Source organism: Mauremys mutica, chromosome 5 (genome assembly GCF_020497125.1).
Source record: "Mauremys mutica isolate MM-2020 ecotype Southern chromosome 5, ASM2049712v1, whole genome shotgun sequence".
Lineage (NCBI taxonomy): Eukaryota > Metazoa > Chordata > Testudines > Geoemydidae > Mauremys > Mauremys mutica.
This window is the reverse complement of record NC_059076.1, coordinates 36,179,909-36,207,848: the sequence shown is the minus strand read 5'-3', so window position 1 is coordinate 36,207,848 and position 27,940 is coordinate 36,179,909. Positions and strand designations below refer to the sequence as shown.

The window sequence follows — 27,940 nt, the reverse complement described above, 5'->3', positions numbered from 1 at the left end:
AGATTTATATCCATTCCATCTGGAAATAAGGATTTGGAATGCAATTTATGCCCAGACTTGTAACTCCCAGACAAAGCTTTGTGAAACTGGTTCCCCTTCTTCTTTTTCCTGTAATAAATTGACACAATTTTAAAAAAGTTAAAAAAAATGAGAATATAGTACATGCGGCATATAAATTCAGTGAGATCTCTTCTCACTGTGATAGCAGTTGAATGCGCAAGCTCTTTGTAAAATACTGAACTGTGAATTTATCTAGTACTATGAAATACCCTTTATATTTACTATTTTCTACAAATTAAGAGCCTTTTTACTACAAATCTCCCCTCACTTTAAAAAAAAAAAGATTACCTCAGAAGTGAAAATTTATTCCATGCTGTCACTCCCATTGACAGACATGCAAATAAGGGGAAAAATCATTGTTATTTTTAAGTTGTGACCATTGCAAAATAATGTGAAGTGTTTTGCAAGGGAACTTGGGAGAAATGCAGAATGTTTATGATCCCGTGATTAATTTTTTGTAATCTAATTTCATGAATCTTTAGATTTGATGAAATGTTACATATGAACTGTAGTTGATATGTATATGTGGATAAGTTGAGACGAGAAAAAATAAAACATTAAATATTTCTTTGGGAACCTGGTTACCTGGCAAGCATTATATTTCCCCCAACAAACATTTGCAGAGCCTTTGTGCATATTGGGTCATATTGGGTGAAATTGACCTTTGAGCAGAAGACCAGTGTAAGGCCTATGCACCTTATAAGTATAATTTATTTTAGGAATGTTTTGCCATTGTGACAGTTTTTATTGCTTGATTAAATCACGGAATCAGCTTGAAAATGCTCACCTAATCCACTAACTGAATTCCAGTTGACTACACAAAATGATGAATTTTTATACTTGCCTGTTATAATAATGAAAATAAGTTAGGGATAAATATGACCTTTCCAAAACAAGCATTATACTAACCTACCAGCTCTCTTGCCCAACACCCCACTGAAGCAAAATCATGAGAGATCAGATGGGCTTTACAACATCCATTGAAAGTCAGGAGACTTGGTCTCTGTTGAATCAAAGGGGGAAGTGATTTCCAGAGTTGAACACATCAAGACTATTTTACCACTTGCCCCCAGATTTTTATGTTTTTATACCACACTATGTGTTGCATCTGTGTTATTCTCTAGCAAAATTCTTGGGAGTCTTTTCTCCCTCTTCCCAAAGCTAAAATGATTCAGTAGCATATTAAAAGAATGGTTAAGGGATTTTGAGAGGTCTGCTATACGTTAGATACAATAACAGAGGGAGAACTATATATACTGGCCTCATAACTGTTGTTGGAAGTTCATACTAGTGCCTCTACTCCAGAGGTTCTCAAACTGGGGGTCGGAACCCCTCAGGGGGTCGCGAGATTATTAAATGGGGGGTTGCGAGCTGTTAACCTCCACCCCAAACCAGTTATAAATAGGTTTATGGACCTACAAGCATATTTTATTTACAGCTAATTTTTTCTCTGTGCCTTAAATTCCAGATCTGATGAGATGTACAGTTGAAGTACAGGTGTTGCATGTCTTCCTGTGCATTCTGGGTTAGTGAGAGAATTTTTGACAGAAAAGAGATGATAGCATGCTCCCCAAGAACAAAATTTTAGCTTTGTGTACATTTGCTTAATCCTATTGTATATATTAAGGTTAAAGTTCTTCCCATCAAATATACCAAACAAAAGTCCCTATGACAAATAGCCTTTATGTGTCTAAACTTACTTTTGTCTTTGATTCCTTATTAGGCCTATTCTGTTATGATGATACACATTCCATTTTGGTTAAAATGTGGATATTCTGAGCTATTTATAGTCTGATCTTGTAGAAACATTCCTTGATCTCCCTCGACTAACATTTTTGTCCTGCTGGTTATTGTTTTGGCCAATATTGTGGGGTCCATATTTAGACTAATTATACTTTATTTTTATTGAGATATTTATTTATAACTTCACATCATAAATACAAAAACAATATAAATAAGTTTCTGGGGAAAACTACAGATGCTAAACATATTACTAACAATTCATAAACTTAAAAGTAAAAATTAAATAAGGTTCTCTGCAAAAGGAATATCTTTCACTTTTCATTTAAATGGAGTTTTATACATGAATTTTGAAAAACTTCTTGATGTATAAATAATTATAATAGGCACTACCACAAGATGGAATCAAATAATTAGCTGAACAGATATGTAAAATCTAATGTATTAATGAATATATCTTAATATTCAATTTATAGAATACCAGGTATGTATGAGAAGAAGTGGTCATTAGCTCAATGAATCTTTTAATCAGAAATTATATTTTAAATGACAATTGATAGATGGAGAGAATATAAGCCATTCATTCACCAGTGTTAGAAATCACATGCAATTTATGAGGTAGTCAAGTGGTATGTAGCCACAAATCTTTTACTTAATCTATAATTTTGTGTGTGCTCATTTCATTTTGATTGGTGGACCATGTCTTCTCACTGTCCGTAGAAAGGATGTAGTTTTCTTTTCCAGAAGGTGGATATTTTGCAAAGTTGGAACAATGTGCTGAAAGTTAGACCAAGTCTGCTTAGATATATCACTTTGTTAGTATTTATTTCTGAATTTTTTCTCAATTTACTTTTGAAGTTAAATGGGAGGGCATACCACTAGGACCCCATTTGCTATCAGGAATCTAGCTACTGGAAAAGTTAGAAAGCTGACGTATGGTAATGAAAAATTCATTTCTACTGAAAAGGAGTTTGTTGTTAATTTCAGCTGGCTTCTAATCAATTCCAGAAGTGCTTACAAAAATCCAACAGATAATCTACGAATGACTGAATATATGCAATTTATTCATTATATATCAATCTGTAGTTCCCCACTAAAGACTGTGGTCCAATGTCTCCCTGTCAAAGTATTTCTAAGGTAGCTGTCACCATACTATTTTAATGCCACACAACAATTAAAATACATTAGAGAGAGTTGGGTGTAAACTCTGTTGTCCTTCCTCCCTTCTCTGATGGAGAGAACCCAGTGCTAGAAGGGAGTGTGAGGACGTTCAATCTTATTCCTCCTACCACATATCTGTTCATACCAAGTCTCCAAAATTTTGCTGGAGATACAAGCATTTGGCTTTTTGTCTCTAGGTCTTGAGCATCAAACTTTGAATATGAAGCATTTTGAGCACTCTACTGCTGGTCTCATAAGGCAGCCCTTGTTGTGAAGGGAACTGAACTTTTCCCTGGCTACCATCTTTGTCAGGGGCTCTTATTTCTCTTCAGTGGGTGGGGGACCTGGCTGGCTGCAAGAGGGAAGGTCAGGGATGTGGGGATTGGGCAGTGGGTAGCTGGCATGCTCCTCGCCCAAGCATCTGTGATAGATGAGTGTAATTCTGTATGTCTATATTAATATGCAAATCCTTTCTGTTTTGTGAACATTACTTTGATTGTAAACCTGCACTGTGCCTTCACTTTGACGTTGAAGTCTTGAAACACCCAAGAGGTATCAGGAGAAATTCTTGCATCTAGCACAGGGCTAACAATGGAGAGCAAACAAGAGTTGTCAGCCTGGATGGTCTTCCATTCAGATGGAAGTACCCTAATTCAAGGAGTTGGCAGCAGCCTAGAGGAATCAGTTTTCCCAGTCTGATAGTGCAGGTGGGCTGGAACTAACCAGCAAATCACCTGATGAGGACCTTGGAGCCACTCAGGAGGGAACTGGAACTTTATAAAATGGCAAATTCTGATCTGAGCTGTTTCTCTCGCTGACCATCCTTGGGGAGACCAGAGCCAGAAGACTGGGTAGGATGGGGTGCGCAAAAGAATCATGGACCCCTTGGAAGGCACTAAGATCCAAAGGAGTCTCAGGAAGGGTGAGGAAGCTGAGGGCACGGTCTTGCATATAAGAATTCATTTTTCTGTAGATCTGAATAACTGTTGTGTTTTGTCTATGAGGAAAAAGGATGTAGTTTATACGTGCCTCTGTAAAATCTGTGTCCCTCTTGCTTTAACTGTCACAAAGTTTCTGAAGGGTGAAACAGTAATCAAGAGTATGTATGGGGGAAGGAGCTCTGAAGAGGATGTGGGAGAGCTATTAGGGAGAGTTGGAGGGTCTGCACTGGTCTTGAGGCTTAGGACAGCTGGGCTGCGGGGGCCCCATTCCAAAGAAGGGATCGCAACATTGGAGTGTGTATGCCAGGAGTGTGAAAGGCCAGATATATAGCCAGTGTATGGATGCTGCTCACACTGTACATTTAAAAGGATGTGGAATCCAAGGTTTGGTCTAATACAGCAGCCTCCTGTCCCTCCACAAGAGGAAATCAGCTGTGGCTACAGCTGCTGTGGCATCCTCCCCACCCCAATACAGCTCTTCGGGCCTCCATGTCCCTACATCCAGTGGTTCCTCTACTTCCTGGCTCCTCAACTTTTCAGATCAGCGCAGTGAGTAAGCATGTGGGTGCCTGGGTGCAGTAAGTTACATTGCTGGAGGGATGAGCGGGCCAAAGAAGGAAAGGTGGCTTGAGAAGTGTTCTGTCTGCTGTCATTTTTGGCATTGCTTGGTAAGTGAGGGCCAAACCTCTTTGTTAAGTTACTTGATTTAATTTATCTTGTTGTTGAGATAGGCAATGGATTCCAACAAAGCAAGATATTGTAGAGATGGTCCATAAATATATACTTCATATCAAACAGCTGGTAAAACAAAAGGTTCTCACAAAACAAAGTTACAACATAACCAGATGAAAGAGTGGATCTTCATAAAACCAGTCAGGGAAATCAACTATTCCTCTTGGGATGTTTCTTCTGATCATTCCATCTTCTCCTATTTCCATCCATGTTCTCTGTTGTTGATTGGTCCTGAGAGAAGCTGGTCCCCCTCAAAAAGGTAAGTTTGCATTTAGACCCAAACATGGTCAGGATTAGGTTTAGTTTGATGATCTGTGGTAAGGTGTTCCATAGCTAGGCTCCTGCCCCTTGAAAATAGCCTGCCGTATTGACCAAAGAGTCTTGTCATAAATCAGTTTAGTTGCATCCTCTCTGTGGACCATAGCTGTCTTTGTGGGATAATAGACTTTGAGATAGCCTTGTGCTTTATGGACCTTTCAGGTGCAGACCAGGCCTTTAAATTCAGTCTGGAAGTGGATAGGAAGTAAGTGGAATTTGTGGAGCACTAATGCAATATGTTCACAATGCAGTTTTAAGTATATTGCATTAGCGGCAATTTATGGAAATTAATTGCATTTAGCCACAGGTAGAACCTGTGCAGTTAGGCACATCCTTAACTAGCATGAAAACGGACACATGTAGAGAATTGCTACATTATTCATAAGCCTGCTTTTATTCAGAAAAGCTTGCTATATGAGGACCAAACTGTCCAAGTCTCTGTCGTCCTCCTTCCTTCAGTTTTTAAATGTGAAGTTAAGAGGATTTGAGTATAGAACTGGGCTGGTGCCCACATTCACAGCAGAGCACACAGTTTTTATTTCCATCCAGACCCTCGTCTCTATTTCAAAGGCCGATAAAGGGATTTATGGATTTCTTGACACTTTGTTTTCATAAATTGTCTAAAAATAATGCAAAGGCCCACCCTGAAAAAAGCTGTGCAATGCAAGAGAGCTAGAATCTTTTTGAAGTTGGATTAGCTGTTAGCTAGGCAGGGAGTACCTATTAAATAATAATTGTATAAATTCAGAGTCTTGGAAACTTGGGCTGATTTTTGTCTTTATTTTGGATTTTACAGATTAGCTAAACTGGAAATTTTTGTGAGCATGAGTTATGTTCTGAAAATCTGTTAAATTTATATCAATAAGGATAACTCTTCTTTGCTTTTACGTAAAAAAAATACGTTTGTGTTTGAGAACTACACAGACAATACTTTGAAAGTATTTTAATCCGTATTAATCCTGTGTAACAACAGTTCAGAAATACCACTGTTATCTTTATGCACCATTCAGAAATGATACACAGAAAGTTTTTCCCTATTTAATTGGCTCTTTAAGAAAATTTCAGTATAAGCCTAAAGAATAGCTGATTGTGATTTTTTTTAAAATGAGTAAACATAATTAAAAAAATAAAACAAAGCTACTATTTTACAATTTTACATTTTTTTTAAAGTATGCTTTTCCGAAAAAGGAATGGCATAAAATCGTTAGTGTTCACACATTGGTTGGTTCTTGGCTAATCAGTAAAATCACCTCTTGCTTCCTTTGTGTGAAAGAATTGTCTTTTTCACAGCCTTTCCTTTGAAGGATGTACAATGAGACAATGTGTATTAGCCAGGAGACACCGGACTGCATCAATTAACACACAATACACAGAACTGTAGTTTAACCATTTATTACTTTTGTTTTGTAACATATTTAAACAGAACAAGGAAATATTTGTTTTAAGTTTCTTGCACTAGTTTATTGTCAAATAAATTCTAATCATTTGCGGTTTTTGGATTATTTGTGTGCTTTATCTGGTTCTGGGTGTGGTGTATCAGGTGTGCAGGTGTAATATGTGCAAACTGAAGACAATGAAAAAGCTAATGGGGGCAGGGGAAGGCTGGAAAATGAACACCCCAAATGTATTAATTCTGTTTATATGGATAATTACTGTATATATGGCAAATATAAATGCAGCAGAGATGTTGGCAAATTATCTTTCTGAATAAATGTTAATGTATTAAAGCCTCTGAGCATTCTTGCAGGGAAGCTGTGTATCAAAGTGGTTTGGCAAACCCTTTGAATCAAAAGAGTCAAGACAGAGAGATATTATGCAAAAAGTTCTTAAGATAAATATTTAAAATGGATAGGTATTAAAATGTTGATTCTGAACCAATCTGGATACCCACAGTGAAACTAAAATATCTGAGAAATACCAGGTAACCATACCCAGCTGTGGTAAACGGTATGAAAAAGTATATGACCATCATTCAGTACTTGAATTTAATAACTTAATTATACCCAAATGACACTCTGCCATCTCACTTGGTATTGGCCCTTACATATTCATCATCTCTTTCATAATATGAAGGAGAGTCAGAAAACACAGACCTAAGTAAGGGTGAGGAAAAGAAAAGTACTAATCAAAAACACACTTTTTTTCAGTCTGTGATGCATACATTTTGTGATACAAGCTAACTTATTTCAGGATACAGTCCCGGAGGTGGTTCAAACTTTAATACTGAAGGCCTGCTTTTACAGTAGGAGCAGGTGGCACAACAGAAAACAGATTCTGCTGTTAGAAGTCAGAGGATCAGAAAACACTTGTTAAAACTCAGTGGTGTGGTTTAAAACCACTTAGAAAACATTCCTAGCTTTTATTAGGTATTTACAGTATTTGACTGTGTTTAATGTTTACAAGAATACTTTTAACCTGCAGTTCTGTTTTTAGCTTTGTTTTTTTTTCTTTCAAACTGGACAAAAAAAAATAAAAAGCTACAAGTAGCCAATCAGTTACTGCATGTTAAATGAAAATTGTATGATGAAAGCACTTAATCACTGAAAGTTTCACATGAACTTTTAAACAATGTTTTGCTCCTTTTAACTAAGCAAAACTATATAAATAACAGAGGCACTGTTTTATAGATCAGTATTGATCCAGCCTAACAGTTTCCATAAACAGGGTCGGCTCCAGGCACCAGCGCAGCAAGCAGGTGCCTGGGGTGGCTAACGGGAAGGAGCGGCACGTCCATGTCTTCAGCGGCAATTCGGCGGCGGGTCCCTCAGTCCCTTTCGGAGGGAAGGACCCACTGCTGAATTGCCGCCATAGAATGAAGCGCCGGCAGTAGAGCCGATCACGGCTTTTTTTTTTTTGCCACTTGGGGTGGCAAAAACGCTGGAGCTGGCCCTGTCCATAAATCTCATATTTACACAGGATCAGGCTAAACAAGCATTGATAATTGCAGTGGTGCCCTGAATGAGATGGCAGACTAGTTTGGATTCACCACAGAATATGAAGACAAGGAGCATTTGGTTTAATTCATGCAACATATGTAACTGAAGTGTCTCATTCTGAAGTCTGTATATAAATAAACAGCCATATTGTATACCGTATATACTCGTTCAGAAGCCGAATTTTTTTTAGTAAAAAAGGGAAGGACCAGAGAAGGGGGTCGGCTTATGAACGGGTATAGAGAGGGAGAGGTGGGACACAGCAGAGGGAGCAAGGAGAGATAGCACAGCCAAAAGAGCCGGAAGGGAAGAGGAGGGGCCAGAGTGTCTCCGCCTCTGGCCATGCTACTCTCCCTCCAGCCTCCGAAGCAGCTGCAGCTCCAGGGCTGGCAGGCTGCAGCCGTGTCGCTCAGCCCCGCCTCCCAGAGCAGGCTGTGGCTGTGCCGCCCGGCCCACCGGAGCACACTGCGGCCGTGCCGCCTGGCCCAGCCCGCTGGAACATGCTGCGGCTGCGCTGCCCGGTTTGGCCCACTGAAGCAGGCTGCGCCGCACTGCCCAGCCTGCTGGAGCAGCTCCAGCCAGGCCAGAGACATCCTCCCCTGGCCCTCCCCAGATAAGGTGGGAAGGGATGTGATGGGGAGAGTGTGGGGGTCCCGGGCTAGGGGTGGGGTCATGTGGGGGGTGGTCACAGGGGTTAATCCCCTGACTCCCAGCTTCTCCCCCCCCCAAAAAAAAATTTCCCCACAGTTGCTGTCCCTGCCCATCAGGGTAAGCAGCTGGCGCGCTGGGACACTTAGGTTTACCCCCATGCCTGTGGACGCTTGAGGTAAACAAACCATCTCAGCCCACCAGTGGCTTATCCTGATGGCCTGGGAGCCAAAGTTTGCCCTGAATTATAGGATCGGGATATGAACGGATCACAAAAATTTTCCATTTTTACTTATCCATCTTGTGGGGGGGTCTGCTTATAAACAAACTGGCTTATGATCGAGTATATATGGTATATTGTTCAGTTGTTGGAATGGCCCAGTTAATTTTGAATTTGTATGTTCAACACTTCACACACTGAGTGTTTCATTTTGTAGTGACTGAAGAGTCTCTGTCACCATCCAAGATTTTTCATGCCGTTATAGCTGCAAATGCTATAACTGTTCCACACCCACCTTTTCTTCTGTCTCCCAAACTCTTTAGTGCTCTCTGCTGAGGAAAATTCAAAATGGTGAGAGTCTGTTTGAACAAAAACAACAAAAAAGCCTACTAAAGTGATTTGTATGTTAAATGTGTGGTGAAACTCAATGATGATTATAGGATTGTAAGCTATCTTTCAGACCTTTCATCCAGTACTGCTGAGATGACGTTCCTCATTGCACTTGGCTTTGGTCATCTTATGCAAAGGTACTGCATGGACTTCTGTTTCATCTTTTCATGCAATATGCTTTTTTTCTTTCATTATTACTGAGGACTACATTTTGCTTTAAACCTAGATTAACATTTTGTTTTTCCCTTTGAGTCTTTTTTCATGTTTGTGTTGATTTTCCTTTTTTTCCCTTTTCCTTCTTGACTCGAGCACCTTTGCTGAATCATCATGAACTGGAGGGTGGATTAGAGGGTGGCAAGATTAGAAACAAAAAGAAAGAGTAAGAGCACTGGTTACCAAAAAGTAGTGAGATTTTGGGTTTGGGGAAGGGAAGTGACAGAATGTGGCACAGAAGAGAGATTAGGAATGAAGAAAAGAAACTGATAGGAATAAGATGATATTGAAAAACAATGAGAAGGAGAAAAGACAAGACAGGAAAGGAAAGAGAGGGATGAAAAAGAAAAGGGAAGAGAAGACAGATAAGGACAGAATGAAGATGAGAGATTCAAATTTATATAATGGAAGGGAAAAATAAAAAGAGAAAACAAAGCCAAAGGAGATATATAATACTGAATTACATGCTTAAGTACTGACTTGTAGATACATGAATGCTTAAATTGTTACACACAAAAATACATATTTCAGTATATTTAGTATTCAGTAATGATAAACACTCTAGTAGTTAGATCAGCAGATGGAATGAAAATATCTGAGTTCTGTTCCTGGCAAGTCTCAATTTACATATCTGTAAAACTGAAATAATATCTTTATGAAGCATTGTTTCTTATAGGCTATGTCCATGCTAGAAAATTTGTGCTACAATCAGTTCAGCTACGAGTGGTACTGTTTTGCTACATTGGGTTCAGCTTTGCTGGAGGAAGCAACTATGACAGTGCTGGTGTATACAGGACTCCAAGCAGCTGCCAGTGTTAACGCACTGGTTCATTTTCTAACCATGTTCAGTCTACCTTAAAATGGCAAATGAGGCTGGTGCCTTGTGTACTATCATTCTTGCTATTGCCACCATTGGTGCAAGTGAAGTGATAGTAGCAACCGTGGGAAATTTTAAGCAAAAATTTTCTAGTGTGGAAAAGCCATTTCATCTAAAGACTCGGAATATGATTATTTTTCAAACTATCGCCAGATACAATCTAAATAATAATAAATATATAGGTCTCCATTGGGTGAAAAGCGAGTGCATTAAAATACCCAAGTAAGTCATTTCATAATATCAGTATTTAAAAATAACATTTAAAGTGTTGGAATATAAATAAGCTAACATAAAGCTACAGTGTTGCAGTAAAGTTCATTGGTGAATGTTTTGCTTTACACTGTGATAAAATTCACCTCAATGCAGAGGGCCAGCATGATGCCTGTGCCTCGCTTAAGTCCCATTTAGTGGGACTAAAGTGGTATATAGGCTTTGTGCTCTCGCTTTCTCTCTCTGCACAGGAGTGAATTTCACCTATGAGTATGAACAAGTCTTAAGGTGTTTTTAATTTTCTCCCTAACAGCAACATGTTTCATAAAACAAGTAAATTAAATTGGTTGAAGAGCGATGTAGATTTGCTCAGTACTGTTTTCATTCTTATTTAATAAACTAATGCAGATCAGTTTTGCTTACTATTTTAAGCTGAGAGTCTTAGTTTATTTTAACTTGAATGGAAACATTTTGGCAATCCTTTACTGTAATACTTTCCCTTAGTATTATTTCCAAAATGTAGGTTGGTTTTTTTAATTGCTCTTAATGTTAAGGGTTATAGGGGTTTTTTGTTTTTGTTTTTTCTAAGGGTAAATCATGTTCTGATAGTTTATAAGGTTTCTCTCTTAAAAAAGTAAACTTGTTTACGTGACTGGAGCCTAAGCTGCTTAAAAGCTAATACCAAAATCAAACAACATACCCTTTTCAAAGTCTAATAAAATGAGTCATAAAGGGATTATAAGGTTGGAACGAGCATAAGGTGTAACTCAGAGTTTAATTTAGTGTAACTTCTCTGTCTGAAAGGTTGTGCATTATAGGACTGATAATTTTTAACATTTACTCTGTAAGCCCATATAAACATTAACTGAATAAAAAGAGGGAGGGATATGTTCTTGAGTACAGTTTAAGACTGGAAGCCAGGATCAGTTGGTCTCATTCTGATCTCATTTACACTGATGTAACTAGGGTGACCAGACAGCAAGTATGAAAAATCAGGACAGGGGGTGGGGGGTAATAGGAGCCTATATAAGAAAAAGCCCCAAATATCGGGACTGTCCCTATAAAATTGGGACATCTGGTCACCCTAGATGTAACTCAGAAGTAACTCCATTTTGTCAATAGTGTTAGATTGATGAAAAGTTGTTGTGAGATCAGAATTAAGCTTTCTGAGATCTAAATTCCAGCTCTGATACCGATTCGCTGAATTAGCTATTTAAACTCTGTCTGTTTCACCTCTGTAAAATATATATATATAATATAAATAAAATTAGGTTTATATATACACCTCTACCTTGGTATAATGTGACCCGATATAACACAGTAAAGCAGTGCTCTGGGGGGGTGGGGCTGCACACTCTGGTGGATCAAACAAGTTTGATATAATGCGGTTTCACCTATAAAGCGGTAAGACTTTTTGGCTCCCGAGGACAGCGTTATATCAAGGTAGAGGTGTATATATTGCTGAAGATGTCTGACTATGTTGCCCTCTGATGGCTGCAGCTCACGGAGCTCTGAAGAAGAGAAGGTAAGAGAGATGAAGATGGAGAGAGAGGAGAATCGAGAGAAGGAAGGAGAAAGAGAAGAAGTGAAGAGGGGGCAGTGGTAGAAGAGGATGAAGAGGATGAAGAGGGAGTCATTATTGTATGATTATATGAAATTTTCAGCTTTCATATTAAAACACAGTCAATTCCTAGTCCTCAGGGTTGTGCAGAAAAGCTTGAAAATATGAACCTCAATGGATCAGAAAGCATCCAAAAAGATCCCAATAGTTGTTATAAAATCTGAGGAATTTTAAACCAATCTCACTATTTCCAGTGTGCCCTGACTTACAATTTTTGAAACTTTGGGGTTGACAGTATTGTACATGTAATGTCACAGTCCCACTAACCTGTGCCTTTTTCACAGGTACATGCTAGTGGGGATAATACTCACTGACTTTTCTCAGTATGTTAAGATTCTTCATAATCAGGTGAAGAACAGAGTAAAAAATACAGAGGATAAAAAGTGATGCAGTGAGAGCAAAATCTAAAATGAATGTTAGCAGCATGTTTTGTTTAGTTTGCTGCATGTCAGATGTTAAACAGATGCCTTTTGGGAAGCATGAAGATGTCAATTTGAGAAAAACAATTTTACAAGCAGGAATTAGCTACATTTAATTTTGTGGAAGCTTAGCATAAGTCTCCATGTGTCTTTAATGGCTCCCAGTGGTACTTGTTTCTTTATAGATTGATTTTGTTTGTTTTTTGTCCAAATAAGTTCTTCTAATGCAGTTAAATTATAAAAAAGAATCTGCCCAACTTCCTGTTTTAGTTGTTTAAGGGCAGTTTACTACCTGCTTGGGCTTTTGAGGAAATAATGAAAAAGGTATATATGAGACAAGGTTATTTTTTTTATGCCTGTGATAAGCCATTTTACAAAGCTTAGCTTAACAGAGACCAGGTTGACTAATAGGAGCAAAAGGAATGGCATGTAAGTTTAAAAATTAGAAAAACAAACATTCTTATGTTGTTCAGTTGGCCATCTTCACCTTTTTATTATTGACCCACATATTCAAAAATCATGTTCTGTAGTTTGTTTTTCTCCTTGATTGTCTAAAAATATTACTTAGTTTTACCATAAAAAATAAAAATAAACAGATACTATAACAGTACATGCTTTAATGTTTTTCCTCTAGCCTAACTTTTGACAGTAGAGGTTAAATGTTTTCCAGCAAGATGTGTTAAGTCCTCTGTTGTATTCCTTGCTTGTAATGTTGAAACATTTAAACATGTGCAGACTAAGGCCCTGATCTAACAAACACTTGTGCACAAGTCACGTTATGTACATTAATAGTTCTGTAGAAGTTAATGGGAATATTTAAGTGTGTAAAGTTACTCAGGTGTTTGCAGAATCAGGGCCTACACATTCTAGTTGGTGTGTACCTACTAGGCAGGCATCTACCTTTATGTCTAATGAGACTGCCAGCAACAAGTGCTGGCCTTTCTGTTGATGTTGTATAGAACATTGGGTTTGTATAGAACACTGGGTTTTCCCCCTGAGTATCTATTTCACTTGTATGAAGTGGTGAAGGCTTAGTCACACAATGGCCATGGAAGATGTCCAGTGAGCAAAAACTAAAAGAAGCCAAAGAAGTTCGATTGTCAAGCCAGTCTAAAGGAGATTCACTTGTTACTGTCTTCTCTCCGTTTAGTGGGGGACTTTTAGGAGCATTTAAAGCTGGAGAAAAGTAAGTGTGTGTGTGTGTGTGTGAGAGAGAGAGAGAGCAAGAGATCAAGAAGTTTCAGAAGAAGTAGGCATTGACTTTTCCTTTGTTACTGACAGATAAGGACTTGTCTACATGTTGGGATAATGTGCTCTATGGGAGTGTAATTTCTAAAGCACACTTAAGTGTTGCACATTAATTGGTCCATGTAGACACTTTACTGTAGTGCTGTTTGAAACAGTACGTTATTAAAGCGCACTAGGGAACTTGTAGTGCACACCAGCAGGGCCTACACAAGTCAATTAATGCATGTTAGTGCACTTCAGAAATGACATCCCCATAGAGCTCATTACCCCACTGTATAGACAAGCCCTCTTCTTTGCAGGACTTCAAAGCTTTTTAGTTCCAGAGTACATCATAAACTGCTATTCAGAAAAAGCATTCTTCAGAGCTTTGTGGATCATTCTGTCAGTGACTGGGTACTTCAATCCACCAATTTACTTCTATTAAGAAAAAGTATTTCCTAGAAGGCTGGTTGATATTTTTATTCATAGCATAATTTTCTGTCTGCATGAAAAAGGCATATTGTAGCACAGAGTTCATTTTATAAAATGGCAAGATATTGGTAGATATTCTGGAAGATCGTGTTTATTTTATGTTTCTGGATGCAAATAAAATTATCTCCCTTTTATACAAAAATGACTTCTCTTTTCTGTATAATGTTTTTGCTCTGAGAGTACACGACGAGAGGCAGAAGAGTAATAAAAGTAAAGTCTCTCAGTGAATATTTTTATTTATTCACTTATTTTCCACTTTGACCATCATTGTAATAAAACAATCCAAACAACGTTTTATGGCACCATTGAGCCGCTGAAACTCCATTGTTGAAAAATTAAAGATTTAACTTGTTTAAACAGTCAGGGTGGTAAGCATTAGCCAAACTCTGCTCCTGTTAAAATCAATGGGAGTTTTACCATTGATTTAAAAGCAAGTTGCTAGCCAATGCCGAGCACTTCTTTAAAAAAACGTTGCTTTAGTCCACTGATACCTCCTGCTTCAGTATATATAGTGTAAGAGAAGCTGAATCAAAAAATTCCCTGAAAGGGGCTAGAAACAAGGAATAGCAAGGGGAAAAGCAAATACCAAAGATTCATGGTATGTTTTATTGTAATACAAATGCTCTTTTTCACCAGGAAGTTTTGCCAGAGAAGTATTTGTTTTGGGGCTCTATAAAAAGCTATTTTTTGATGGGTAATCCTGATATTTTTCCCCTCCAAAAATGCACGTGTGATTTTTTTATATCCTGCATCCAGTGTCACCCATGAAAGTGTTTAATAAATTATTACATAAACGCAAAAAATCTCTGTAGGATTATAATTGCTTCCATTTAACATCCTATGAGGAATAATCTGAAAATTCATCTGTTCCACAAGTTAATTTTATTAGATTGTTAAAGGAAAATCCACAGTGCAATCGGTAAAGCCTTTTTGGTAATTTGTATCTGGCTTTGGCGTTACCGGTATGAACTCTTGTAGTTCCAAAATTACACTATACTCCTGTCCTGTTCTGGGATATTCTTACTACTGCTGAGCCCAGCAGAATTTGTAACTTTTTCAGATCCTTGACATTTGGTCCAGATATAAGCTTTTCCAGTGTATTTTGTATCTTTATAGGCCTCTAAAATTACATTAAAAATATCAAACTGAATTGTTTTAGCACTGATGTGTGTCAGACATGACTCAGAAATGCAGAGTTTTCAAATGTAAATTTTCTTTCCTTCCTATGGTATTATTCCTTTAGCAACAAAGAGATAGATGTTTCTCAAGGTCAAGAGACAGGTATATTGCTGGCTAGTAACATCACTCCATACATCAGTGTAATCACCATATGTCCCATTCCAAACTCTCCATTTGATTACCTCAGTATAGGGCAATCTGTGAACCTTTTGCTCACTGTGATGAGCAGTTACTCATGTGAGGAAGATAATTGTTACAAATTTCAAAATATGTAATCTGATACTAATAAGGGACATGCTTGCAGAGCTCTCCTTTTTAATATGTCACCAACATGGACAGCCAAGGATGAATCATAAACTCATAGAAATGAAGGACTAGAAAGGACATTGAGAAGTCATCAAGTCCAGCCCCCTGCACTGAGCAGGACCAAGTAAACCTGGACTATCCCTGACAGGTGTGTTTGTTCAGCCTGTTCTTAAAAACCTGAAGGGATGAACAATACACGTAGTTACAAGGTTTATAGTTATAGTTCCAAAGTTTTTCCTAATATCTAATCTAAATGTCCCGTGCTGCATATAAATCCCATTACTTCTTGGCCTACCTTGATCCTTGTCCTGTTTATAACAGCCCTTAACATATTTGAAGACTGTTACCAGACCCCCCTCAGTCATCTCAAGACTGAGTTTTTTTAACCTTTCCTCATAGGTCAGGTTTTCTAAACCTGTTAACATTTTTTTTGCTCTCCTCTGGACTCTCCAATTTGTCTACATCTTTCCTTTTCTGTGACGCCCAGAATTGGATACAGAACTCCAGGTGAGGCCTCACCAATGCTGAGTGTGGCAGGAAAATTACCTCCCATGTTTTATATCTGACACCCCTGTTAATACACCCCAGAATATTAGACTTTTTTGCAACTGCATCACATTGTTGACTCATACTCAATTTGTGATCCATTATAACCCCAAGATCCTTTACAGCAGTACTACTGCCTAGCCAATTATTTCTCTTTTTGTAGTTGTGCATTTGATTTTTCCTTCTTAAGTGAAGTGCTTTGCACTTGTTATTGAATTTCATCTTGTAGAATTCAGGCCAATTCTCCAATTTTGTCAGGGTTGTTTTGAATTCTAATCCCGTGTCCAAAGTGCTTGCAATCCCTCCCAGCTTTTCACTCCATTATCCAAGTCATTAATAAAAATATAAAATACACTTCTACCTCAATATAACGCTGTCCTCGGGAGCCAAAGAATCTTACCGCATTATAGGTGAAACCGCGTTATATCGAACTTGCTTTGATCCACTGGAATGCGCAGCTCTCCACCCCCCCCCAGAGCACTGCTTTACCGTATTATATCCGAATTAGTGTTATATCGGGTCGCGTTATATAGGTAGAGGTGTAGTACCAAACCCAGCACTGACTCCCGAGGAACCCGACTAAATATATCCTCCCAGTTTGACAGTGAACCATTGATAGCTACTCTTTGAATACAGTCTTTCAACCAGTTGTGCACCCACCTTATAGTAATTTCATCTAGACCACATTTCCCTAGTTTGCTTATGAGAGTATCATGTGTGACTATCAAAAGCCTTACTAAAATCGAGATATATCTCATAAAGCTATGCAACAGTAATATAATTACACATAAGAAAAGCATGGTAAAATGTACTAATTCTCTGGGCCAAACCAAGAGGCCCTTAAATGCTGTGAAGGCTTTTATATTCCTCATCACAGGATGTAGATTAATAACAATGTTCAGCTCATGAATCCAAAAGATTTATTTTTGTTGTGACCACAAATGAAAAAGAAAAATATAACCTGCTGGGCATGTATGGCAGGCTGTCAGCAGAGTTTTACAAAAGAGAAAAATGTTTTACTTTGGTGTTGCAATGTACTGTGAGAAAAGGTCACATTCTTTAAGAAGGTTTTACCTTATAGGAGTAAACTTCAAAGAAAAAACTGTCAGGGCTCTAAGAAAAATATATATTGCTTACTTCTAGATTCTATGAAGACTAAGAAAGAATAGATGAATAGGAGTATTTAGGCACGCATGATTTAGTTATATTAATTGTCTGTTGTACAGGGAAAGACTGGTGTTAACCATCTTAATATTCTATACAGGTTAAACCATAGTTTTCTGGATTTTTGTACAAAGGACAAAATAGGAAAAAAGACCTGTTGTGTCTGGAGTTTGGTTTCCAGTCCTAAAAGGAAAGTTGTGTGTGTGTTATTCATGATCATTTTTAGAAAGTGTAATTGAGTCTTTCTTTGTTACAGAACAACATAAGAACAGCCATACTGGATCTGACCAATGGTCCATCTGTCCTTTCTTCTGACAATGGTTAATTCCAGGTCCTTCAAAGGGAATGAACAGAACAGGGCAATTGATCCATCCCCTGTTGTTTAGTCCCAGCATCTGGCAGTCAGGGAAATGGGAAAAATATTCTTTAATATATTTTTGGAGGTTCTGTTTTTACCTTTTGACTTCCTGTCAAGAAGTACCAAATGTTAGAATACATCATTGAGGTATGATGTCACATAGGAATGATTTTAAAAAGCACAACAATATTTTCTAACACAAAAGTGTAATTTATGTTTTCTTATCTTTCTCTATGCACAATTAAATTAAATTAAATTGTGTGAGGTGATTTATTGTTTTAGGCTAAAAAAAATGTAATCAAATGCCCAGGTTATTGGATGAAATGCTATGTCTGGCACTAGTTCTCATGTTACAAATTGGAGCTACCACTTTTGATCAGAATGTGCAGAATTTTTTTGCATTTTTCTGACTTTGGAGCAAAAATGCTTCTTTTTTTTTTTTTTAAATCTTTTCCTTAACTTTGAAAGTAAGGCCCATGCTTTGCAGGAAATCAAGGACAGTGCCTGAATGACAACAACAATGGTATAATGTTTATATTTAAGTTTCTGGGAAGCCAGGCTGGGAAAAAGAAAATTACCCAAGGAGGGTAAGTTCAATGCCAGGGGACTACTTGAGGACCTTTCATCAAAAGCAGCACTTTCTCAGATTGATTGTTTTGGAAAACCAAGAAAATTGGTTCTAGCCAAGCCAGGAATGGATTGTAAGCGATTTTCTTTCTTTAGTGTGTTATGGAGTTTCAGGCATCAGTACCAGACCAAAAAGAAAAATAAACATTCAACTTTTTGAAATTAGTCACAGTTCTCAAAATACTACTTTCTCTATTTCAGTAAGTAATTTTGAACTCTTACTTTCCTTTCTAGGCAGCTTCAAGTTATTTATAAACTCTGAAAGAATTACTGAAAGAATACTTTTAACACAGAATATTTTTATTTAGCATAGATGAATACTGTACACATCTCAATATTATTGCTTACTGTACCATCTTCTTCAGCTTTTTTCTGTTTTCTTTGCGTAGATGGCATAGTATGTGCTACTTGTAAGAAGTCGATCTCTTATATTTTAATTGAAAAATAAGAACTAGATTGTGATACTCTTTTACCACAAGTAGATCCATTGACTTTGCGTACCATGAGCAAAGATATCACAATCTGCCCATAAAGTTGGATTATTTAATTACAAAGACATTGCCCCAATTTGCTAGGGGAAAGATGAGCTGTTCCTGCAGATGTGGTGATCAGGAAGCTTACATTTTCTTTGGAAATATGCTAGAAGTCATTATTTGGTACTTTGCTCTTGTAGTAAGTTATCCTTAAAACTCTGTTCGTTTAATTCTGAGCAGAAGCTTATTTTTTGTGGACTAGACAAGCAAGGAATATTGCAGAAAAGACAGATCCTTTCAGTGGGTTCAAGTCCAAACAAAGCCTGAAGTTCGTAAGCAATATCCAGCGCACACAACCATAATGGAAAGCTCAAAGAAAGCCCTATATTTATATTTCTGAGGATGTGGAACAAAGTAATCAGACATGATGTGCATAAAAGTTTAATGAGAAGAAAAAAGAAGGAAAAGTTGTCTAGGTACTTTTTCTTCTTTCCTCAAAGATTAGCTTATGAATGACATTTTGTAGAAATGTCTACAGCTCTGAATATTTTCTGAGCAAAGAGAAGGGATGTTATGGACTTTTTCTTCATCTAAACAAATAACAAGGTCCCTCAACACTTCATTAGTTTCACTGATACAAAGAGCATGTTTGGAATATATAAATGTTAGCCAAACAAATTCATTCCATCTCAAGAAGCTATTTCATGGGCTTTATCAAGTACTGTTGAAAGCAGCGAGGTTTTAGTTTTCTTTTGTATGGAGTTAGGACATTCCAGTTGTTCTACAGACAGCTACAAGTAACATCTTATTCTACAAATAGAGTCATTTAAATACACGGGGTCTACTTGTAAGATGGTACTCAACATGAGTGAGAGTATCACAATCTAAGACAAGGTGCTTAAAGACCACACATCATTTTATCCTGTAAAATCTCTAATCTGAGTCAAAGCTCAGTTTCTGAGCCTGAGTCACTGGGTGAAAATACACTTTAAGGTAGAGTTGGAGGGTTTGATTACTATATAACAACAATTTGCTTCAACTTGTAATTGTTGGTGCGCAAAGCCATCTGGGTGCCTTAACGGGAACAACATGAATACATAGTTCCATAATGTGCTAAAGAAATACATTGAACAATTTAAAAATATTTAGGCTGAGATTTTCAAATCTGCCAAATGTGATTTGTTGTCTATATTGTCTAGACAGCTTTGAAAAATCTCATCATTAATTGTTAGGATTTCCAGTATGGTTTTCTTCTAACTAGTTAGTTAGAAATATTTTGGAATAGTTATTAAAAATTAGTCAACATCAATTTATTTCCTTTGTTGTCATCCTCAGGAAAGATGTCCAGTGATCGTGCTCTGAGGAAACAGCAGCAATTGAATAATCTGGTGTCCATGGTGACAAAGTTATCTAAACCTGGAGATGTGATTGTGGATTTTTGCAGTGGAGGGGTAATGTATGTTCTCTGTATAAAATGCAACTTTACTGTTTTTTTTTCTCTTTTACAATTCCACTAGGACATGACTACAAAACAGAGTCTCATGGTGAATGGTCCTTTCAGGGGAATCATGGACCAGCCTACCTATGACAGGATCCTGTAAGGGAGAACAAGCGAGTTCAGACCCACCTGCAAATAATTAAATAGCTAGACAGCGGTCTGGCAGCTAATTAGTTAATGAGCCTGATAAAAAGTTACCAAGGCCCTGTTAAGGTGGATGTTAGAGGCTGGAAGCTCCTGAGGACAGGAGCTCCCATGAGAGCTCAGTAGGCAAGTTCACCAGAGTAAGGAGCCTGGAAAGTGTGCTCCTAGAGAGAGGAGCCTGGCTGCTCAAATACCTGTAGAAGGCAGCTTCAGGTGAGTGCTGCAAGGAATAAAGATAGAGATTGAACTGACCCCAGCCCCAGGAAGAAAGGCTAAGGTCTCTGACTTGAGGAGAGTGAAGAGCTTTGAGTGACAGCCTGAGGCTGGAGAGGAGAGAAGGAAGAGACTTTATTTTGAGGGTATATTTAGACTCAGTGTAGACCCCATTGGGGACTTTGAACTGAGTTGAGTTATTTAAAGAGTACAGAAGAGGGTTAACCGAGGAAGGGTGCCTGCATAGCCATCCTGCGAGCTTGAGGTGGTGGCTCTTGAGGCTGCCACATGACACAGGGCAAAGGTACAGACTTTGGAATCTGAGCTGCTTTTACAAAGACACTGTCACTCTTGAAGGGGGTCATTGTGAAGGGGGTCAGCTGCATGGGGTTTGAAAAGTGACTCATGTTTTTTTGGTTTTCACAGGGCCATGTAGGAATTGTTCTTGCTCACCTGTTCCCAACATGCCAGGTAAAGTCTCAATAAAAATATATGGACAATGCAATCTTCCAGACTTTGATAATTCAAAACTTTTTTTAAAAAAGCCACTAGATGGAAACCACAAAGATTGCTTTAACAGTGATGATTTAGAGACTTTATTTATACTCTACTGTGAGATTCTGAATTTGTGCATATATCAATATTTGTTGTACTACAGAATTGTGCGGTGTGTGTCACCCATGAAAAAGAAGAAGAAGCTTTCAAAAGATGCTAGTAACAGTGCCAAGTCCTCAGGGCCTGATCATCTCATTGGTGATTTAAGTGCAAGCTTAACTTGTAGCAGTACATGGATAATTGTATCCCTGTAAAGCAAAGCACTTAAGTACATGTTTAAGTTCTCTGCTGAATTGAAGTGTTGAATTGAAGGCTCTCTGGAAGAGCCACTGCCCCACTTTTCTGACCAATCCTAAAGTCATTTTGTGGGAAGTAGCCTGACTCCCCATCTTACATACACTCATGACAGCAAAAAGAGGTAAGCACTGCCTTCCCCTTTGAAGGCAGCTCTACCCTAAGTCTCGAGAGGATGTTTCCTTCATTGGGCTTGAGGCTCCAAGTGAATCTGAAAGGGTTGGTTAATTTCCAGCCACTTGCAGCGTGAATAGTAGGGTTCCAATAACAAATAACATTAGGAACTAAAACCTGTAACTGCGCACCAGCCCCATTTCCTCGAACTTGTGTGGCGATTAGATGCAGCCTATACTTAGGGCCCTTTGTTTTCGGTTGTTGTTTAATTTTTCCCAGGAATTTATCGGTGTTGATTACTGCAACAACAAAAACAGGTGAAAATTGGTGTAAAAAATTAATAATAATTTTTCCTGGGCAAATAGAGTCTATTTTGGTGGATGGAAGGATGGGAGGAAAGTAGTCAATAGATTAATGCTTTGATGAACGGAATTCAATGTGATTTGCTGCAGAACTAAAAACAGAACTCAAAACACAATGCCATCTCTGAGTTTAAGAAAACAATATATCTCTAATCCCCAAATAAAGCTTTTCATTTGAATAAACAATTTACGGTTGTAGACTTAGAACTATTAGCCTATAAATATTTACATGTAATAATTGGGCCACACAATTTGTAGCACATACACTCAACTTCATCCTTTTTTCCTGTTTTTGTTTTTTTTAAACTTTTGAATACTTCCTTGTGTTCTGAAACAGTTTTCTTCCTGTTTTAGTGTGTTAAATCTTTAAACAGTTATCTGCTAAAAGCTTGAAAAGTGTACATGATGGGCGTGAGATTCGTCAGTACATTCGGGTGCGCATGCACATCAGAGCTTGTGTGCGTGCCTGTTTGTTTATTGTGTGTATCTTCTAGACTAATACATATAGCCTTACTTCAACAGGCAGCTTTGAATATGCACAGACTAATGTATTATCATAATACATATATCTCATGCAATGTATTATATTTTCCTAAGAAAATAAGTTATTTTTATATATTTGAATGACACAAAATAGAGTGAAAATCGGGGGAAAAAAATACTTTTTGTAGAACCCAGGATTTTTTCAGTAAGAATCAGTTTAAACTCGAAACAAAGGGGTTTACTTATACTATATATGATTGCTGTTATAAATCTTTTCAAGGTTTATTTCTTTTCTAAGAGCTAAGTATTAGTACCAGTATTTGTATGTACTGTTCTAACAGGGACCTAACTCAGAGTAGCCATCATGCCCAGTGAAGGAATAGGACACATTACATTGAGAATATCTGCTTTAAAAAGTGATAGAGTTAGGGAGGCTGCATCAAAAGAACAAAATGACACCTTCTGTCTTGCTATATGGTGTAGACAACGGAGAACTATGAGTTATAGAACTGAAGATAAAATTAAGCTACCTCGGTAAAGCATTTGTCAGTGAAACTTTTTAATCAGGAAATTACTAATTAAAAATCCCACCCCTTTTTATACCGTTCTCAGTATTTTTATGAACAAAACATAATATTGTGACTATTAAGCATGTTGTGATATGCTTTTTTCATATATATATATGTGTGTGTGTGTTTTATGGTTGTGAAAGGGGCAAGCTAACAATGTTTGAAACTGAAGTACTGTATACACAAGAAATTTACAGGGCCACAAATAATCCCCATCAACTCTGACCTAACTGAAAGCACTGATTTTTAGAGAGAGAAGGTTCTGGATTCTAATGTCAAACTTAGTGCAGGAGGCAAGAAGGAGCCGGTGGAGTTGTATCATACAGTCTTATTAAACATGTTTCTGTAATATATTTGTGCAAAAAAAAAAAGGTTTCTCACACTCATAAAAACAAACCCCTACCAGCACAGAACCTTTAGTTTCTAACATTTGCAAATGTTAGAATTTAAAAGTTTGGTTAGTTCCAAATAGATGCAGGACTTGACTGCAAAAAGAAAAATTCTGTTCAGAAAAACAGAACATATCTGTCAGTCCCTTGGTACTAGCAGATACTGAGTGCCTTCCATCTATTTCACTAGCACATCACTTTTGGGGAGATCTCATCACCAGTCTCAAGAAATTAAGTAAAGATTTTACACTAGAATTTTGGGGTACTGTATAGCGAGCATCATTTTATTTTGATTTTAGAGCAATATTGCTGACTTATTTTCCTGTATATGAAATCCAGGTGGTGCTGATAGAAAATAAGGAGTTGTCATTGGTACGTGCTAAAGACAGAAGTGATGAATTAGGATTACACAATATTTGGTTCATTCAAGCAAACCTGGACTATTTTAAAGGAACTTTTAATATTGGGGTAAGTGATTGATTTTCCAACTTTAGTGTCTACTGATTATTAAGAAAAAAATGTTTCCTTCTGTAGGTGATTAAATATACTTACAAACAATTCCAATACTTGGGAATATGAAGCCAGGCATTTCTGATGCTATATAAACTTTTGTTCTATCAGCAGGAAATCAGCTTTGAATGTATTACAGTTAGGAGATAAGGTAATATTATCCCCCTATTCTTAGTTTTTTGTTGAGTGATCACACTATTCTCTGCAATGTGCAAAACGCAGATGAGGTAGATATTCTTGTTCCAAAGAGTTTGGTGTCTAAGAAGATAATTAAAGTACAGGAACTCCTCACTTAACGTTGTAGTTATGTTCCTGAAAAATGTGACTTTAAGTGAAACGATGTTAAGCAAATCCAATTTACCCATAAGAATTAATGTAAATGAGGGGGTTAGGTTCCAGGGAAATTGTGACGCTTGATTGAGGTGGAGGAGTCAGAGGGTGGGATATTTCCCAGGGAATGCCTTACTGCTAAATGAACTAGCAATTGACTAAGCCCTCAAGGGTTAACTCTCACAACACTCTGCAAGACAACAGGAAAGGAGGGAGGGCAGACAGAGAGACACACCCTGTGTGTGAGAGAAAAAATGTGCATTTCCCCTTTAAGTAGCTGACCTCAGGCTTAAATACACTGCCTTGTTAATTAAATCAGCTTGCTAAGACCTGAGACAGCAGCCTAGAATCTCCCTCCCTCCGTTCTATGGAAGATGGGGTAAGCGGGGTGCAGGAGCAGGGGGGAGGGTGAGACACTCTTCCCTCCTCCCCATGTACAGCAAGCAGGAGTCTCTGGGAGCAGCTCCAAGGCAGAGGACAGGAGCAGCACATGGCAGTATGGGGAGGGACAGCAGTTGCACAGGGAACTTAGGGGAGTGGGGAGTAGATAGGGGGCTGCTGGTCCACCCTGGTTCTAAGCACCCACTAGCTAGCTGCAACGGGCTGCAAAGTTGAGAAGGAACAAGTGGATATGTATCAGAGTGAGTGAGAGGGGAAAGGTTGCATTTAAAGGCCCAGACTTTATACCCAGGCTGGAATACTCCTAGTTTTCAGTGTTCTGACTGCCATACAAGTAACCCATCTTGCAGGCCTGTCCTGGCTGCAGCTTAGGCTGCTTACATAACTGCAGGTTTGTGGCTCATATGGTTCAGTGGTGCATCCTCCAGTGCTTTCAAGTGTGTTTTTGTTTTGTTTTGTTTTTCTTTAATCTTGTAATTCAGGGGCAAGTATGAAGGGTTGATTATTTAGGCCCATTCATTTCCAGCTATACAACTGAACGATTTGTGCTATAGTAAATCATAGAAATCTCACACTGGGAGCCCTAGGTGTTTTTCCAAAAGCCAGAATCTTCTTTATAATTTACTTCTATCCAGAACTTGTACACAAAACACGCAACTGTAGTTCATCCTTTAAATTAATCACTAGTTTTTGCATTCAATGTAATCTCTGTTCAGTTTTTCTGTTATTGAGATTGAGGCTAAATTAAATGTTCCTATGAGAGTTGTACTTTATAGGAGTATGTGTTATACTTCTGAGTTTTAGCCTGGGCTCTAAGACTGCAGTACAAGATCATGTGCTACTCTTCACTTCCCAGGATGAGGTCATTTCTCCTTGATAGTCTGCTTCACTTCAAACTCAAACTGGCTAATTTTGCCTTTGTGGAACAGAAGTGCAGTGCAACTATTTCACATTACGTACATTTGCACTCTTATTTCATAGGTAATAATCATGTTACATTGACAAAATTGTTATAATTTGCAAATTATAACTGTTAAACATGACATAACAGCCAAGCGGTATCGCTACACAGAAGTAAAACAGTATAGAAATAATTGACAACTGATATGGTTCTTGAAAGGTTCGAGAGAGACTTTCTCAAATGTAATAATTCTATGTACCCTGAATATAGTTGATTATGAAGGAAGTATTTTAAGTTTCTCATGGCATATTATTTGGAATACTGTTTGTATAGTTCATAAAATGGCATAGCAGCACAGACAGTATAGACTACTTGATAGTGTTTGCATATAGAACATTTTAAACCAATCTGCCCCAACTCAAATGTTCTTTAAGCATTGTGTAACTTTGTTGTGCTCAATGATATATTCCTGACTGAGACAGTCATTGGTCATGGCTTTGAGGATAAACATGGAAGCAGGCAGTTTATTTTGATATTCATCTGGATGTCCATAATAACAAACTGAAGATTGTTTTTGTTATCACTGCAGAAAATAACCTGTCATGGTTCATTTTGTTGCTGTATATTTTTGTTGCTGTATATTATGTACTTGGAAAATAAGGAAGAGGCAAAAAATGACATTTTGTATAAACCTGACAAAGAAGTCTTGACCTGTCTGGATTTTTATTAGTAGGGAATATGTGTAACTGTTTTGAGCTATCTCAGATAAAGTTGTGCTGTTCTATTTGGCTGCTAGCTTATTGTTAGCTTCACATTTTCAAATGTAAGTTAAGAAGAACTTGTCTGCCAAATAATTCCTCTTATTCATCAGATCAAATTGCAATATTTTAAATGCATGGAGTAATGAAAAACAGGGTTCCAAAACAGAGTATTCGAATATATGATCTAATTCATGCTACTAAGCACAGCAAGAATCTGGAGTCTGTAAGTAGGAAAAACCTTCGTAATGCTGAATTGCTTGGAGTCCTCATTTAAATGTCAATATTCAGAATACCCCTTAAGCTCTTAGCTATTTTTAATGACGTTTGTTATTTTATAGCACTGATGCTGTCAGAGCTGACCTAAGCAAAAAAATTGAAAAGTTTGGCTTGGTTTTTCTGGTGCATTAGATTCTCTTTTAATCTGGCAAAGATACAGAAAAGAATAAAAGATTAAAGAGAAATATGGTCTCCTGAAAAGTCCTCCTTTTCCTGCCACACGTCTGCAGATGATAAACCACATTGAAGTGTCCCAACATTCAGGACATGTAACGTACAGCAGTATTTTCACAGCATGTAGACATGCACTATCACTACATCAGCTGTGTTGCTTCTGTGTTTGGGGAAGTATCTCTGTCATTATACAATTTTGTGACTGTAATATTTACATTAAGGACTAAATGAATTAGTTGTCCAGTATAATATGAAGTCCAGTAGAATAGGACATCATGACAAAACTCCATATTGGATGTTGTTAATGACAACCAGTTTTCAACTATGTGGATTCTGCTGAGCTGAAAGGAGAAGTCAGTTGGCTTAAAGGTTATGCAGGATCAATAAAATAATTCTCTGCAGATATTAGTTAGCAGCAATTAATTGTTTCTTTTATATGTACCAGATCTGTGTTTTAGCACTACACTGAAAGAAGAGCTCCTTCCCCCAACAAGGGAACTGGGAGAGGACAAGAATTAGTCAGTGTTGAACCTGGTAGCTGTGATTTTTAAAAAATCTTCTCTTGTTTTTAAATTATTTTTGTTCAGCTCCTTTGTTTTTATATACAATGATGAACGGTCTGTTTGATACAGCCATAACACCTTTTCCTACACTAACAAGCCTATTTCTGATCCTTCTCTGTGCAGCTGTATTACGGTAACTACTACAGGTACTGATTGATTGCTTTGTTCACTGAGCTTACATAAAGCAATTTGCAGACAACAGTAGCACATTATCTGTTTTATTTTGTTTTTACACAAATTTGGGATTTAAGTTATTTTACCTTCTGATTTCTGTAGTCAAAAATCTTACTGTGAACCTTTAAATGTGAGTTTAAACCTTGTTTCAAAACTGCTATGCTAAAGACTAATTAAAACATATTTATATAAGCTCATGCATATCTGTGTGCAGAATATTCAATTAAAGGGAGAATATGCTGTAATTTCTTCAGTGCTTAGAGACCATAGAGAAAATTAACAACCATTAAAATGGTCACCTATTGTGCTCAAGTATTGGAGCATATATAGTACTTTTCTCCTCTACATGTAAATGGCTTGTATCAATTGATATGCC

The 27,940-nt window shown here is 37.6% G+C and overlaps 1 protein-coding gene across 4 annotated transcripts in view; it reads left to right on the top strand.

Moving 5' to 3' along the window:
• Window positions 1–27,940, top strand: part of GSTCD (glutathione S-transferase C-terminal domain containing) — a 136,669-nt gene that overhangs the window by 89,387 nt on the left and 19,342 nt on the right. For all 4 annotated transcript variants that reach the window (XM_045018998.1, XM_045018999.1, XM_045019000.1 and 1 more), the window contains exons 6-8: window positions 20,191–20,306; window positions 21,137–21,181; window positions 23,816–23,944. In XM_045018998.1, the coding sequence (XP_044874933.1) occupies window positions 20,191–20,306; window positions 21,137–21,181; window positions 23,816–23,944 (290 nt within the window). The remainder of the gene's footprint in view (window positions 1–20,190; window positions 20,307–21,136; window positions 21,182–23,815; window positions 23,945–27,940) is intronic.